The sequence below is a fragment of the Bombus fervidus genome, chromosome 13 (assembly GCF_041682495.2).
Source record: "Bombus fervidus isolate BK054 chromosome 13, iyBomFerv1, whole genome shotgun sequence".
In the NCBI taxonomy this organism is placed as follows: Eukaryota; Metazoa; Arthropoda; class Insecta; order Hymenoptera; family Apidae; genus Bombus; species Bombus fervidus.
Genome location: NC_091529.1, coordinates 3179057 through 3195038, shown reverse-complemented (window position 1 = coordinate 3195038; position 15982 = coordinate 3179057). Strand labels below are relative to the sequence as shown.

Below are 15982 nucleotides of genomic sequence, written 5' to 3'. Positions count from 1 at the left end.
CAAGTCTGTGAAATGTCGCGCTGCTTATCTCAACAGAACAAAATGGATCGTACGTAATTCGACAAAATAATATAAAACAAAAAACGTTGTGCGTCTATTATTTCCTCATAAAACGAAAGAAACTTCCCGGACAACCTAATAATATAATTTACCTTTATCGTTACAAAAGATGGTGTTTTATCTTTTCACCGTTCACATCGCTCACCGTTTCAATTTCTCCGTATTTCGATGCTTTGCTTTCTTATTTAATTCGTTTTCGATTTTCAATTCGTACTACATCATGTAACAACCGTTCTCGATTCGCAAATATGTTCTACCAGCGTTGATGCTAATTCAACAGGAGCTTCGTTGTAGCAAATCCTCGGCAAACATACGAAACGCGCATTATCAAAACAATATTCTAGATACCGACGATACCAGAGAGCAACGTTAAGTGTAGAGAGCCCCATCCGATAGCCGGGATACGTTAATGACGCGTCGACCGGCAAAGTCATGCACGGATTGTGCGCAGTGACATTTTTGAATAGATTGAAATTGGGGTGACATCGCTCCAATTTGTCCTCTTACGCTTTACTAAATCGAATCATTTCAAACATTTTGATCATGTCAACAAATCATATCAACTACAGTGGCAGCGATTTCGTGGTGCAAGTGAAACCAAGGAGATCCTGTGGCTCAAAATAAGAGAAAAATTAAGAATAATGAAATTACGTTGGAGATTTTATATTTTAGAAAATCGAGTTCGAAAACTTCAATTCCTTCAAGTTGCACATATGACCAGGCACTTTGCGCATTCAAAATTTACTTACTTTAAAAACGGTCTTCTTAATCGACTAAAATTATAAACTTTTGTTCACCATATCGTACTGCTGGTAGTTGGAAAACATGGTGTTATCACGATGTGTTTGCTAGTTAAAGTCCGTGTTACTTTCCACAATGTCGTCGTTGTCACTATAAACCGATGATTAATCCGTTTACTGACAATTTTCCATTCAGATCTGTCTTGTATCATTGTCTCGTCCAATTATCTGTCGACGTGTTTACGTATTGAAACTTCACGCATTCAATTCTAGACGAGATTGCTACGAGTAATCTTGTTTTCCCATTAAAATCAACATAGACAAGTAGAGAATTTTTAGACATGAATTTTCAAAGAATTTGATACACGTGTTGAAATTTAGTGTACGATGAATGTACATTTATATCAAATTTATATTAAAATTCCACAGAAACATTATTTCATAAGCGTTAAGATTAATAAAAATAAGTGGAAACTCTGGACGCGTAATTTCGATATTCAGACCGATGATTATTAAGAATCTTGGGTTATCGGAAGGTTGTATTTGGTCGCGTGTACAAGGTATTTCTGAGTCACTCGCTTATATAACGTTTTAAACAAATTGTACCTTCAATGTCGCACAGTATAATAGAAATCTTTTTTGTACGATATGTACATACTTCGTAGATTTAACTATTAGAATATTATATGTATAGTGGCTCATAAAAGTGGTAGAATACTTACGTTTGAACGTATTGTTTACATAAAACATTTTGTAATTTCATTAACCTGAGAAAACGATTATATTGATTGTTACAATAAATAGTAACCAGAAGATAGTTCTAGATATAATCGATAGATTTAATCGATATTTTTAAGATATTTTAAGTTAAGTTTAAGATATTCTTTTGTTTATTACTCCTAGTCCATGTAAGATAGTGCAATAAAGGTTTTTCGGCTCAGAACGGTATGATAGATTTATCCAAAGAATAAAATAATAGCTATTGTGATCCTACCTCTAAATACAGAAGTAACAATATTGATGAAATTTGTAAATGTTTATAGAAGTTACGAGATACTGCAAACATGTATTTAGTAAGAAAATAATATACGTGGTGAATAGCCATTGCGACTCTATAAATACATCTCTGCAAAATAAAAACACTGTACCTATTGTATTTCGATTTTTATTGAATTTTATTTAACCCGAGATATTCAAAATCAACTTGTCTATGGAAATTAAAAATAAACTTGTTATCGCACTATTTTAGGAGTAAAAAAATTTAGATTATTCGTCACATTGAATAGGAAGAAAAAACAAAGATATCACAGGAACTTTGGACTTTTTCTTTTATTACTTTATTCATCTATCACTATATTCATGTATAATTCATATTGTTTAGTCGATTCTTTTTTTTTTTTTTTGGAAAAGAACCGAAACACTGCGACGTGGATGACATGGATGCCAAACGAGATAAAAGTACAGAACAATTTTCTAGCGAGTTTCACTGTTTCGAGCGTAATTGCATTGTACCGAGCAGGAAAAGCCGGAGAATCGTCGAAAGAACGACGTTAATCTTCGGCTAAAAAAGATCCGATTCAAGGCGAACTTTTTGCATTAATTCAACTTTAATTAATTTACAAAAGGCTTCATTTAACATTATGTACCTTTTCGCCGGGTTTTGTCTTTCCTTCCTTTTTCTTTCTTGTCTCCTTTTTTATCTTTTCCAAGAGAAGGACGTTCACTCGTCTCGATGTAATTTGAATGCATCGAGGAACGAGATAAAAATGTAAGTTTAACTTTCTCCGACTAAGAGAAAATTTCGTTGAGCTTTCCGTGTAATTTGACTTTAATTAATTTATCAAAGCTGCTATTCAACTTTGGCTTTTTCCCTCTTTTTTCTCTCATTTTTTCGTCCTTTTTTTTTAATGTCGGTTTGAAAAGAAATAATTACGTCTGCGTACAATTTCAAGGTAGCGGTAGGTGAAAGGACGATGAATTTAGTCTCGTTTAGGTCTAAAAGCTCGCGTAAAATACGCTTGGCGATACTGGTCGCGTCTCTACGCATTAATTTTCATTTCTTTTGATTCTAAGGATGCTCTTCGTGTTTCTTTCAACGAAGCTCCGAGTTATCTTTCATGTATAGAGGAGTCAGAAATTTTATTATTTCATTTATTTTTCGACATGTCTCAGTGCGTGACGTCTTTCATCATCGCTTGATTTTATCGTAATAATACATAAGAATATTCTATCCTGTTGCGATGTAAATTAGTTGAAACGAATTGAATAATAGAGATCATGAGTGACTCTTCAAAATTTATAAAAGCTATTTTCCACAAATTTAAGGAATGTCTGATACCCTGTGCTAAATCACAATTTAATTTTTCTTGTGACTATTAATAAAATTATATTACAATATCGTATAAAAATATTCTATTTTGCTGTCGTATAAATTATTTAAAACATAGATCTATTATTCGCACACAATAATTTTCGTAAATTTAAAAAATGTATCATGGCCTGTATTGATCAATGCAAATTGTATAATCTTGTACAAGAACATTCTATTGTATTATAACGTAAATTAAGTTAAAATGTAAATAAAGATAAAAGCTGAGTGTTCGTGTGCACGTTTTATCTGAAAGTAAATGTTTCAATGATTTTGGACGACCATTGGGAAAATCAATCTTATCGGAACACAAGTCAGTACTCGTAGCAAACAAGATTAGCGCAGGTCGGAACTATCGTTTATCTTTTTATTTGGGAACGAGTCATTCATTAAATTCTATGAAATAACGTTATCGTGATAGTCACAATCAAGTACCATTTCTAAAGGATCTGCTAAAGGGTCTAACCAGCCCTTTGTAACGTTACAAAAGAAAAAAATGACTCGATAAGAAAGCCACGCGCATACTACCCTTTAAAGTACTCAATTAATTCTCATAAAGATTCCAGTTAACAATACTTTGCGATTACTTGAATAATAAACTATATCGTTGCGTTACAAAGCAAATAATCATTGCTACAAATGAACCATAGCGGCCCACAGTATTCCGAATAATATACAGGGTGTTTCCAATTTTTCCAGACAAATTACATAGACACAGTACGATGAATAGCAAGAGAAGCAGTGCTAATTATGCAGTTTAGTCGCTTTTTCAAATGTTAACTATTTCCACTCGATCCAAGAATACTTTTACTTTAAATATTGAAATGATTTTCATAAGCGAAAAACGTTATCTGGGAACGGTGTATTAATGATTTTGATCAAATAGAAATTTCAATACATTTAAATACTTAAATACTTGTTACGTTAAATATTCCTAATTTTTCAATCATTTTCTAATAATTCTCCCGCATAATTAATCAAATAATCTACCAATGATCCTCCAGCAATTTTCTACTTCGAAATAACAAAATTTATTCCGCCTGAAACGACCAGGCAATCTACTTCCTCTACCCCGATCCGCCATAAAATTCCATCCCACGGAACACCTGCACCCCAAAACCGTCTACCAAAGCCACCTAAATCACCCATTACGATCATTCCCTGATCTCCTTCGTTGCCAATAAAAACACCTAAGACCTCGTCCATTCATTCGAACAGTGCACAAGAGAATAACAAACGGGTGACGAATAGCAAGTACCACAAGGCATGACAAAGACGGTATGATCAGCTGTTCGAAAGGCACAAAGGATATTCTCGACTTGATTGTCGACGTGTGTAGTGTCAGGTAAATTGCTTAGATGTTTAGACATTAGACACCAATCGAGTGATTCGTTTTACCTGTATTGTCTATTCAGTTTGTTCATTCATTCACAGTTATGTAGGTGTTTCCTTAAGAGACCTACACATGTTGAAATATAATACGTCGCGAAAATATTTGAACACTTATGGTAGAGAATTCCCTTTTATGTGTATATCGTGCTTGCTATATAAAATAATTTTGAACGATTATATTGGCAAAATTTAAAACTAATCTGAAACTGAAAAAAATATAGAAATTACAAGATATAGTAAAAAGTTTGTATACGGCATGAGTAGTCATCATAGCATCTTGAATATGTAACAAGTGTTAATGATAATTTTACTGAATATCGGGGCCTATTGATACAGGCAATCATTAACAAAAGTGATCAATTTTCAAACTCGTTTTTTTCGAAAAGGAAACGTTACATGAAACAATTGACGTAGATTTCACTACGTGCTTTCACGAAAAATCGTTCTCTTGCTGATTATACCATAATTGCTTGGACACCCTGTATTAGTAAGCTGTAATATTCAGTGAAGTTCGTTACGTGTTCTAATCTGTTATTTACGATAGATAATTGACTGTTGAAACTTTTCCGTGATCTCTACGAAATAAATACCTATCTCAAATATCTTACAAGATCTATGTATATTTTCAGAAATTTTTCAAAACCAGTACCATGATTTTCAATCGTAACAATTGAATGTCAGAGAGAACAATGGGATTTGAGAATGTTTCATGTATAACGCACATATTCATAAAATGTGTCTACATCTTGCTTGATCTGAGATATGTAAAATCAATTCGTCTACGTAAATTACAAATAAACTTGTCGTAGCAAATACCAGAAGGAACCCAATACCAATTTTCCGAATGTCCAGCTGGACAAATTATAAAGTACAAATTAAATAATAATAAAAAAAAAAGAACAAAGGTACCAAAGAAACATCAAAATTCTCTTCTCTTTCACCGTGTAATAGTTTTTTCTTTTTTTCTTTTTTTCGAGAGAGACAAACCGAAACACTGTAAGTGAGCACCAAACGAGGTGCAAAAGTTCAGAATAATTTCCCAGCAGGAGTATATCTCAGTAAGTGGATACTAGTGGAAAGTCGAAACCACAGTGTTTTAACGAAACCTCAAAACCGATGGATCGCAACGTGTTACAGCGTGTGTAAGCCACTTTATGCGACCCGCCACGGGGTCTCGTTATCTCAGTGTCAGCGTGACGAATAGAGCACACACGAACCGTATGCCAATGTCCAGCAGCTTGGTCAAGTGGTAAAGTGTGAGAGGGGGGCCGCAAGAGCATAAAAGCACGGACGAAGAAAAGCATTAATGCTTTTAGTGTTCCTCCCGTAGCCACATCTCCAGTGTCCCAGGCTGATATACATCGTGCGACAGTGCGAGACTTTTCTGCCTACTGGAGACACAATCATGGGGCATCCACCTCGACTTACGAGGGCGGCCCTCGTTTGCGTTTTACTTCTGTTCGTGGTTACCGAATCAGCATGTAAGTACCACTTATAAGCTTATCTTCAATGCTTATTGTAGGCAACCAAAATTCTCCGGTTTATCCAAGAAGCGTATAATTTTCAAACTTGAATATTTCATGCATATTTTTGCATAAATTTTCGCGTGAGAGCATGATGCAAAGAACGTAGATCCGGAACCGCTTTGTCATATTTTCGCTAGAAAATTTCTAAATTGTGAAAACAAATACGAGTGTTCGGATACTCGGCTGCCCACATTACAGTTAATTAAGGGAACGAAAATTGTCTTTATTAGATTCATCATTCTCTATAGTAATTCCTGTATTTCATTGACTCTCAGTTGTTTAAATCTTTATTTTTGTTCTTTTTTTTTTTGAGGTATCTTTTAAACGTTATACTTACGAGTTAATTGTATAATATAATAAAAAGTATGTAAAACTATAGTAATACGAAATATGTATAGTAAAAAATGTACAGTAATACAAAACCATAGTAATATTTGTATATTTTTCATACCATTGGAATCTCAGAATGTGTTAGTTAGAAAATTAGATGTATGAATGTAAAGGACACAGCTTGCATAAATGGAATTTAAACAAGTTAGAAGTCTACTGTATTGAGTTGTGTTAGAAAGTTGATGTTTTGAGGTTGTAATAATGTATTACTGAGACTGAACAGTCGAAAATAGGATTAGCAATGGAGGCGTTAGAATTTCCTCGAAAGTAGCTAAATTAGAGAGAGAAAGTTCTAGTTTCGAGATATAACTGGAACTTCTTTTAAAAGTAATTTTCTCTATGAACTCTCTCATAGTCAACTTTTTCACATTTTTGTCGCCTACACATTATTTGACCTTTACAACGCAATATTTTAATCAAAGATTAAAATTTTGTATCGTCCGTATGTGTTTATGCGCGAATCATAAGAACTAAATTCTGGTGAAGATAGGTAACGAAACAAAGACCAGCGGTAGACTCTTTTTTTAAATAAAGAGGAGCAAATGTGAACATGTATATGCAGTCGAAATGAAATGAGAAAGCTCGTAGAATAAATTTATAATTTTCTATATTTTCAGATTATTATTTCATATAAATGACTGTCTGTAAAATAGTGATATAATTTTATCGGAGAGAAATATGAAACCTCGATGAAACAAAAATGAACGACAAGTATTCTCTTTTATCGTTAAAATGGCTTTTTTGCGAGACGACGAATTAGGAGATAAATGACACGCTCGCGTTAACCAAAGTTTCTCGGGGTCTTCTGTGAGTCTCAGAAGGGAAGAAACAACGACTCTTCTTTGTCATAAAAACGGTTCTTTTGGAGCAGGAAATTTCAGAAGAAAGAAGATAGCACATCTTCGTTAGAACTTAAGTCACTTTCTTCTGTTAAGAAACTCTTTTGTTGGCAATGTGCTAAAAAATTGGATGTCTCAAAACAGTTTTCCTTTGAATGGAAGTAGCTCGTTTTAAAACATTCTTAAAGATTCCTTTCCATACGAAAATTTGTTATCCTTTCATATAAAAAATTATAGAACTATCTTTTTGTTGAACTTTTACTGAAAAAGTTCACGATATCGGAATTGCAAGAATAAACACATATATCGCAATCTTTTTTATCTCAAAGAATGATAATTATTTTTAAAAATTTCATAACTTATTTATTAAAAAAAAAAAAAAAGAAATGTTCAGAAATAAGCAGATCCGTTTAAAAAGAAAAGATTATGTACATTACAGTTGAATTATGATATAACATAAATAACTGATGAATCGGGGGCAAAATTCATGGAATTGGATGATATCGAACTCCTGAATATTCCATATATTTTCGACAAGCGATAAAAGACATATAAATATAAACAGATAAAATCCATCGTTCTTTTTTTAAATATTTCGATGACATTAATATCATTTTGGACACAAAATTTTAAGAAATATTTTTCCCTGGATCGAATTATTCGTAGAAATATCTACCATTCGAGATATATAAAAGGAAGAAACCGATGACAACAAAACTGGTTCGATCAACTAGTTATCTAGCTTGCGAAATAGTTGACATAAACTCTTGTAAGCGTTATCTAACTCACAGATTAGCGATATGTATTTGGCGAGTTCTTCTTTTTGTCGTTAAAAAGTATAATCATTAAGAAATCGTAATAGAATTTTAACCTCTTAATTTCTTCGAAACTTCTTTAATTCCAAGACTTGTTCGTTATCGAACGAATCTCGACAGCTCGAAAATCGAATTGAATTTCAATATTTTAATCGAAATCACAGTATTTCAAATCGGATTACTTAATAATTTCTATTCAGTTGTAATTTCACTGTCACTGCAAAAAATGGATTAATGTTATTTAAGAATTTATAACAAGATTAACGTAACAACAGGTCAAATTACTTATGCAACGTTATACAAAATTCTATACACATTCGCATATCTTATCGCTGCTTTTTTCCATTTTTTCTTCGTTTGAATTAAATTTAACCTCATCTTGTCGAAATAAAATGAAAGTCATTTTCTTCGTTAGGAAACTTTTCTAGATTATGTTATGATTTCTCAACTTAACAACGAGCCCCGTGAAAATGCAGTTTCTTATTTTAATTTACGGATGAAGAGACCCGTAACTAAACTTAAACTTTTATAAATACATCCGTAATGTTTATAAAGTTTCTTCCATACTAAAATACATTACCATAATTAGATTTTAGTATACATCATCATCATCAATCCTCCATAGGAAAATTCTGAGATTTCATTCTTGAATTTGTCTTTAGAATTTTTATTCTCATTTGTATGTCTTATTTTTTATATTTCAATTTCACTTTCGTTTTATCAAACAAAAGGTTTCAATGTTTCAACTTAGCATAAAATTGAAACAGGAAATTACGCAGTTTCCAGACCACTGTCGACGCGATGGAACGTGCTTAATTGTATCGGTACCTTCCGCGAGTGCCATGCACAGTGAGAGTTAGAACAAGAGAAAGTGTAATAGTGTTAGTGATAACGGGATAGTGATGATGATCCCACACTGACATGCGATTTATCACAGGCACGTGTATACATACACTCGTCTGTATAAACACACACAAACGGAATTCTTGAGTACAGTAATCCTCCGACAGTTATCCGCACACTGAAAATTCAAACTCGCAACGGAACAGAACCAAAATCATCCTACGCAAACGCCATGAAACATGAATACGATCCGTAACATCGCACTGAAACGGACCACTGGAAGCTATCGCCCAACACCAATAAACAGTATACCCTTCGAAGCCATAGAAACCTCACTAGAGCGAAGAAGAAAGCACGTGAGCATAAAATACGCTGCTAAATTATCTTTTACCCCAAACAACCCTTACAATGACGTAACCACACGTGGATACGCAGACCTATAGACAAAAAGACCAAAAATGCCACACCCTTTCTTCATATCAGCATATCGAAAATATTCGAATGTAACTGAAGCTACACATCGATAGCGGTTATTACGGGTAGCTACAAAAAATTAGCACCCTGGGTCGTAAAGATCCCCTAAATAAACACGAGTCTAACAAAAATCCTCGAAGAGCAAAGAATTAATTAAATAGAGCGTAAAATTGTATTTTCCAGCTTAGGCAATAAATACCCTTATCATAATGAAACATATATCGATGCACGAAAAACAGACCAATTACATTCGCCTTTATTTGCGACGACATAACCAGAAAACAATAGCTTCCTAAAGCCACGTCTACTTTTACAGTCGAAGTATATGCCGTCCTCGGATCCCTCAAATAAATACAAAGAAATAGCTACCAGTAAACCATTATACATAATATGACTACAATAGATACATACAAACAATACATACTGACTACAATGACATGAGCTTAATGAACGCTATAGGGGAAATCCAAATAATAAGAACGAACGCGAAATCATAGGAAACATCCAAGGGGTTTACAGAGAATTTAACGATGATGGCAAACGCGTGATCTTTACGTGGGTTCCATTTCATCAAGGCCAAAGAGGCAACATGCCTTCCAGCGAACGAAATTGCGTATGAAAATCTTGCCATCTCACTGCACGTAACCGGAAAAGAAGAATGAAACAGAATATTGACCAAGTCAAGAAAAACGAAAAATCACGACATTGTAGAGAACTTTTAGCGGCAAAGGTCCACCCACAATATGACTGAAAAGGAAAGAGCAATTGTGACAATGCAGGCTCACCGCAGGATGCTGCAAAATAATACGTCAACACCTACTGGAAAAAACGGAATTAACCTTTTACAGCTTGCGTAAGCAAACTTTGACAACCAACTACTATTGTTCGAGCGTAAAAAATACAAAAACCAAACAGCGAAATACAAATTGCACTCACCGTACAACCTCAATATCGCAAGCCCACGTAACGCGTAACTTAAAGTTCCTAGAGGATAGCAAACTGTATCAAGAAATATGTATTATTTTCAATCTAAGGAGTGGCTAATGACATCATTCGAGGCGACGGTAAACACGCAACAAAAGAGAGTGGAGAAATCACGCGTATAATAACAACTTAACGAATTTTCGAACTTGAAGAATTTTTTAATAACGAATAAATTATATTAGCTATAGTACTTTCTACTACTAAAGATAAAAATGCTTGAAACTTCACTTAATTAGAATTTAAATACTTGAAAATAACGTGAAACTGAGTTTAAGTTACACATCGTACTCTCCAAATTTTTGAATCTTTTTTTTCTTTCTTAAATATTTGAAGAATAAAAGAATTCTAAGATTGATTTGTAAACAACGTAAAAAGCAGAGTCCGAACATAGTACTTCTAGAATTTAAAAAATCTCAGAAGAATGAAAACGTACGAATAGTAAAAAAAACAACTTTAGAAGCAAACCTAAATCACCGTGCATGCTGGTTTCGCTTGCTGCAAACTTGCAAAGTGAAAACAAACTCGGCGCTGAAAACCGGAACTTCCTCTCTTCAAGAGAAAGAAAAGAGAAACGGAGCTCGCTCACTATCCATAGACGAGCAAAATATCTTTCGTTTTTTTCTAACGACGTGATAAACAACGTCTCCGCGTCCCATCACGATCCATCAATTTTTCAAGTCGCCATACGGCCGACGGGTGTCTGCTACGTAACTCCATATACCCGAACTCGAAACTCGTTACACCGTCGTGAAACTTTTTCCCAGGGCCCATTACCACGTTGATAACGTGACGAAGATAAAGGCAGGCAGAAAAACAGAGAAAGTGTGTAGGGGGAGACGGTGGCGAAATATTTTTTAACAGGCTGATAAATTGAATTTATGCGAGAAAAGCATCAGGGACGAGTCACAATGGGGCGAGGAGTCACCCTCACGTCGCAACAACATTCCGTTAGAAGTTTGTTCAGTGTGGCTCAGGCCACCTCTAAAATGCATGGAACTACCCCTTTACAGTCCCACAGGAATTCTGTGTGGACCAGGTAAATAAGTTCCACCCTCGCAGATACGTATCTCGCATAAAAGTTTTCGTGGAAACGCAGGGTATCCAGGGCAGGGACGCGTCTAAGGTGTTTTTTTCGACGATATCACGGTTCGACGAACTGTATACAATTTGGATGAGAATACGGTATAATACGGTCGTATACTAAAATATATGAAATGTGCGGTATACGAATTAATAGGGAAACACGACTGTTCAGAGAATAGCAGAATACTCGTATGTCTTTAAAATAATTGCTTTATATTTTAAATGGAATAGCATAGTCATGAATGCAAATGTGTATATGGTCACCACGGATATTTATGAAAATTCATATTTTTCTGAAGGTAAATAAAGTGATAAAACTTGAACAGAAATTTGTTTTATCTACTGAATATTCTAATAGGTGGTGAACTTTATTTTTGTTGTTTGCTATGTTTTGAACTTTCCTCTTTTTCTGATTTAAATTTCCTATAAGCGCATAAAAATTCGTAGTTTAACGATAATATGTCATACTTAAATTTTCGATATTGACAAGCCTTTAAAGTTTGGATAGGTTTTGACAACCTTTCGTACGTTTCAGTCTGAAAATCTTGACGAGTATTCAATTTTCTAACGAAAGTTTTATATTTACGTTAAGCTCTCGAGACTTCCAAAACGAAACTTATATTTTGTATAAAATATTAAAGATAGACGTAAGATCTTGCAGATAAGATACTGTAGGTGGAATATAATGTAAGAGTTTGTAGATATAAAATCGAAGATGTACGATGCAGAATATCCGTTTATTTCAAGATTGCTGAGATTCCAAAAGCTTTCAAGATCTGACAAGACTTTCGAGTCTTATCAAAGTTCAAACATAGAAAGACATATTAAAGCTTATCAAGATTTTCAACGTTCTTAAATAGCGTATCATATTCGAACTGATTCGATCTGTCACGTTATTTACGCAGATTCGTACTTTTATGAACACGGTTAAAAAGGAAGAATATTAAATATTATAACAAGTACTTTACTTTGAATATTTCATATATTTCTCTCCACACGCCTTACGTATAAAATAAGAATTTTTATGCAATTCCGCACTTTTATAAACAGAATTTAAAAAATGGAACTTTTGTAGAAATATGTTTCATCTACTGAAAATTATAGCAATATACACCACTATGGATATTTTATATATTCTTTTGTATCATATACATTCTGTGCGTACGAGCAACTTTAAATTTATCATAAATACATAAAAATCTCCAATATAATATTTATGCCGCCAGCCATAAATAGCGGGACACTTACTCGTTACATTTATTAAAAAACTCCAACAAATTCTATTTCACATCATATTTTCCTCACTAATGTGACCGAAGCAACAGATTTATACCGAGATAATTCGAAAATATGAACAATGAAAACCATTTAACTTGTACTATACATCAGCTTCTTGTTCCTTAATATTTGTAGTCAACAGCGTATTTTCCAATCTTCTACAAATGCATAAATGCACAATCAGTTGATCGTTAATCGTATTCTCAACTTTACGTAAATTTCTCGACCAATGATATACATTGCGGTATCCCGAACGATAGAAAGGGTCAACGAGCTTCAAGCTCTGTGCGGTTCGTCGTGTTAAAAGGTTATTCGCCGTGTCAAGGATGAAGAGATTAACGTTAACAGACGGATGTCGAAATCAGAGATTAATTTCGACAGATAGGATTCGAACAGATTAACGGCGGTTACCGCGAAATTCCTGTTTTTTCTGGTTTTGAATACACATTTCTCCTCGATTATAAAAGACTTTATGTACCGCTGTTTTTTTTTTCTTTTTTATTTTTTCTCTTTTTTTTTGGAGTATTTGGTTCGTTTTAATGACTGGCTTTTGTCTTTTGTCCTGTTTGGTCTAGTTTAGCTTCAGTGACTATTCATAGAGTAAGCTGCGTCACTCTAGACGTCGGTATACTCTGCTAATGGCTACTAAAGTATTCTGCGTCCAATGGCTTTGCCATATTGCAGCATGCCTTTGTTTCACTCGAATTTCTACTAGTTATTTGTCTTTATTCTTGTCGCTTGAAGCGCAACTTACCGTTTTTCTACTTTTCTTAACTGTTTACGTTTCTTTGTGCTTATCTTAATCCCGTTTTAATAGTCTACTTTTATGTAAGCAATGTTTTTACATGTGCAATAGATAAGTTCTTCAATATCTGTAACTATATTTACTTCAATTTTGATATCTCTTATGTTAATTCTTATAGCTTATTATGGAGTTATTTAGAATTATTTGTTAGATATTAATAGATATTTTTCTATTTCACATCTATTTGAAGATATTCAGAATTAATTCAATCTTTTACGAAATAACTTTTCTTTGAAATTATAGTAGATTCTTATAATCCTATTAATAACGACAAATAAACACGTACTGTAAGAGCACAGATATAAAAGCCGGTCGGCGTAGCAGTGATCTCCAAAGCAACGTAGATAGCAAAATCGATTCGTTTGATTATTATTGACCCGTAAACTCACGATTTTTTGGCCTTTACAAAAAGTTCAAATCGGTTGAGATCACGGTGTGGACTTTGAAACTGATCGACGGATTCTTCGAAAGGAAATTCAAAAGGAGTAGTAAATAATAGATAATATCTGATTTGACGAATATTTTCTTCCATAAATATGTTTGCAACATTTTCCTTATTTTGTTTAAATTCTTTTATGATAACGTCCAGCACTTTTAAAATACTTATAAAAGTTTCAATTTTTCAAATATTTCTTTCTATTGAGATTAATAACAAATAATTTTGAATAAAAGATTTTAAATTTTAAGAAGAAGTTAATAGAAATGTAGTCTTGATATTTCTTTTATCACTCTTCATAGCTTCACAGAAGATGTAATTATTTCTTTTTTTTTTTTTTTAATTAAAATAACATAACTTTTAAACAGTTTTAATATCTGTTGATCTAGGAGAAATAGAATGAAGCAAAATATTAGCAGTGTATTAATAACAGAAACGTATAATTTTCGATTTTTATCTCGTCGGTTCAGTGCCTTTCTTCGTATTTTTAAAAATTTCAAGATGTTATCGTTTGCTTAAAATTCTATCAATTAAAAAAAAAACTGATATTTGTAAATTTTTGTAAATTAATTGAAACAGAGAATGTAGAACTTTCATTTTTTATCCTTCCACATTAGTATCTTTCTTATCCGTTTAATATCTTGTACGAAAATTGCGTTCAGTTAAGAAAAAATTCTAATTTCTGTGAATTTGATAAAAGAAAAAGAAAATAGCGTAATGTAACAAGAGAAATGTAGAGAGTATTCCTTTCCTCTTCTTCGTTCTCTATTTTATTTCACGATAAAACTTATCCGTGACATTTAACTTATTATTACGCTCTTACCGTCATGGACTTACGTGCGTTTCCTGACAATCGTTACAGACGATGCATCAAGGGAAAAAGCTTTTTCAACGTGTTTCGTTTTCCGACGAACCATCAGCGTTGCGTGTTCGCTATCTTTATTTCCGCTGATTGTAAAACACTGTATAAACCACTACACTTATCAGGCAGTAATATCGAAAATGAAATGAATAATTTACGACCGTGGAGACACTTGCCATGAAATAACAAGCATGCTACTTATAGTTAACATTTCTTAAATAATTCTTGAAATTGGTGCAATTGAACTATTAAACTGCTTCTGCTATATTTTTGTATTTGAAAATACCAGTCCATATATATATATATGCAATTTATAAAATTGTAATGTGACGTGTGATCTTTGTTCTTCTTAATCTGATGAGAAATTTAATATAATTACAATGTTCACAAGATAGATGGATAGATCAAAATAAATGCTTAATTGAAAAAATTGTTGAAGAATTTTTTATTACAAAATAGATCTTGACTTTGTAGTATAACCATATATAAATTGTATAATTATACAATAATTAAACTCTTGTCATTGCTATATTTGTCGAAACTAGATCATTTATAAATTAATACGAATTATATACTTATTGCATTCAATATTTAATACTGTAGCAATCAATTCTTTTTATTCACACGACAGAATTATGTAATTTATAAAAGTACAATACAATACAAAGTATCGTGTATTATTTATTAAAAATTTGATTGTCAGCTGATCAAACTTTTTTTATTGTTATTTTATTGTGTAATTTTTAAATTTTGATAAATTATTATTCAGTTTTTCATTCACAAGTAAAGCCTCATGTTGAGGAAAGAAAACAAATTTTATACATCCAGAAGAAATTCCTATCGCATAAACAAATTCTTAAAGAAATTTCTACGATAAAAAAAAGAGTAACATAATTGATTTTATAATATAATAAAATCACATTTGAAATTACATAAATCCCTACATATATTCTCCACCAACAAACGAAATTTACCCTCACGAAGAAGAAGAAATCTTTAAGGTGGGAATAAATTCCTATGGTATATCTTTATACATCGTAAAGATTTTAAAAAGGAAAAAATGGGTATATCAGGCAAACGGGGCGAA

The 15982-nt window shown here is 32.9% G+C and overlaps 2 protein-coding genes across 4 annotated transcripts in view; one reads left to right on the top strand and one right to left on the bottom strand.

The window, feature by feature from the left end:
* The window catches only part of Jeb (low-density lipoprotein receptor domain-containing jelly belly protein), a 98940-nt gene that overhangs the window by 68864 nt on the left and 14094 nt on the right, over nt 1–15982 (bottom strand). The window contains exon 1 of one of the 2 annotated variants that reach the window (XM_072015717.1): nt 206–652. The exons of the other annotated variant lie outside the window; for it this stretch is intronic. The gene's annotated coding sequence lies outside the window, so the exon portion shown is untranslated. Of the gene's footprint in view, nt 1–205; nt 653–15982 lie in introns of those variants that run through there. 2 annotated transcript variants of the gene reach the window in all.
* Apolpp (retinoid- and fatty-acid binding glycoprotein apolipophorin) overlaps nt 5891–15982 on the top strand; it is a 45804-nt gene continuing 35712 nt past the window's right edge. For both annotated transcript variants that reach the window (XM_072015713.1, XM_072015712.1), the window contains exon 1: nt 5891–6041. In XM_072015713.1, the coding sequence (XP_071871814.1) occupies nt 5966–6041 (76 nt within the window). In that variant the 5' untranslated portion in view covers nt 5891–5965. The remainder of the gene's footprint in view (nt 6042–15982) is intronic.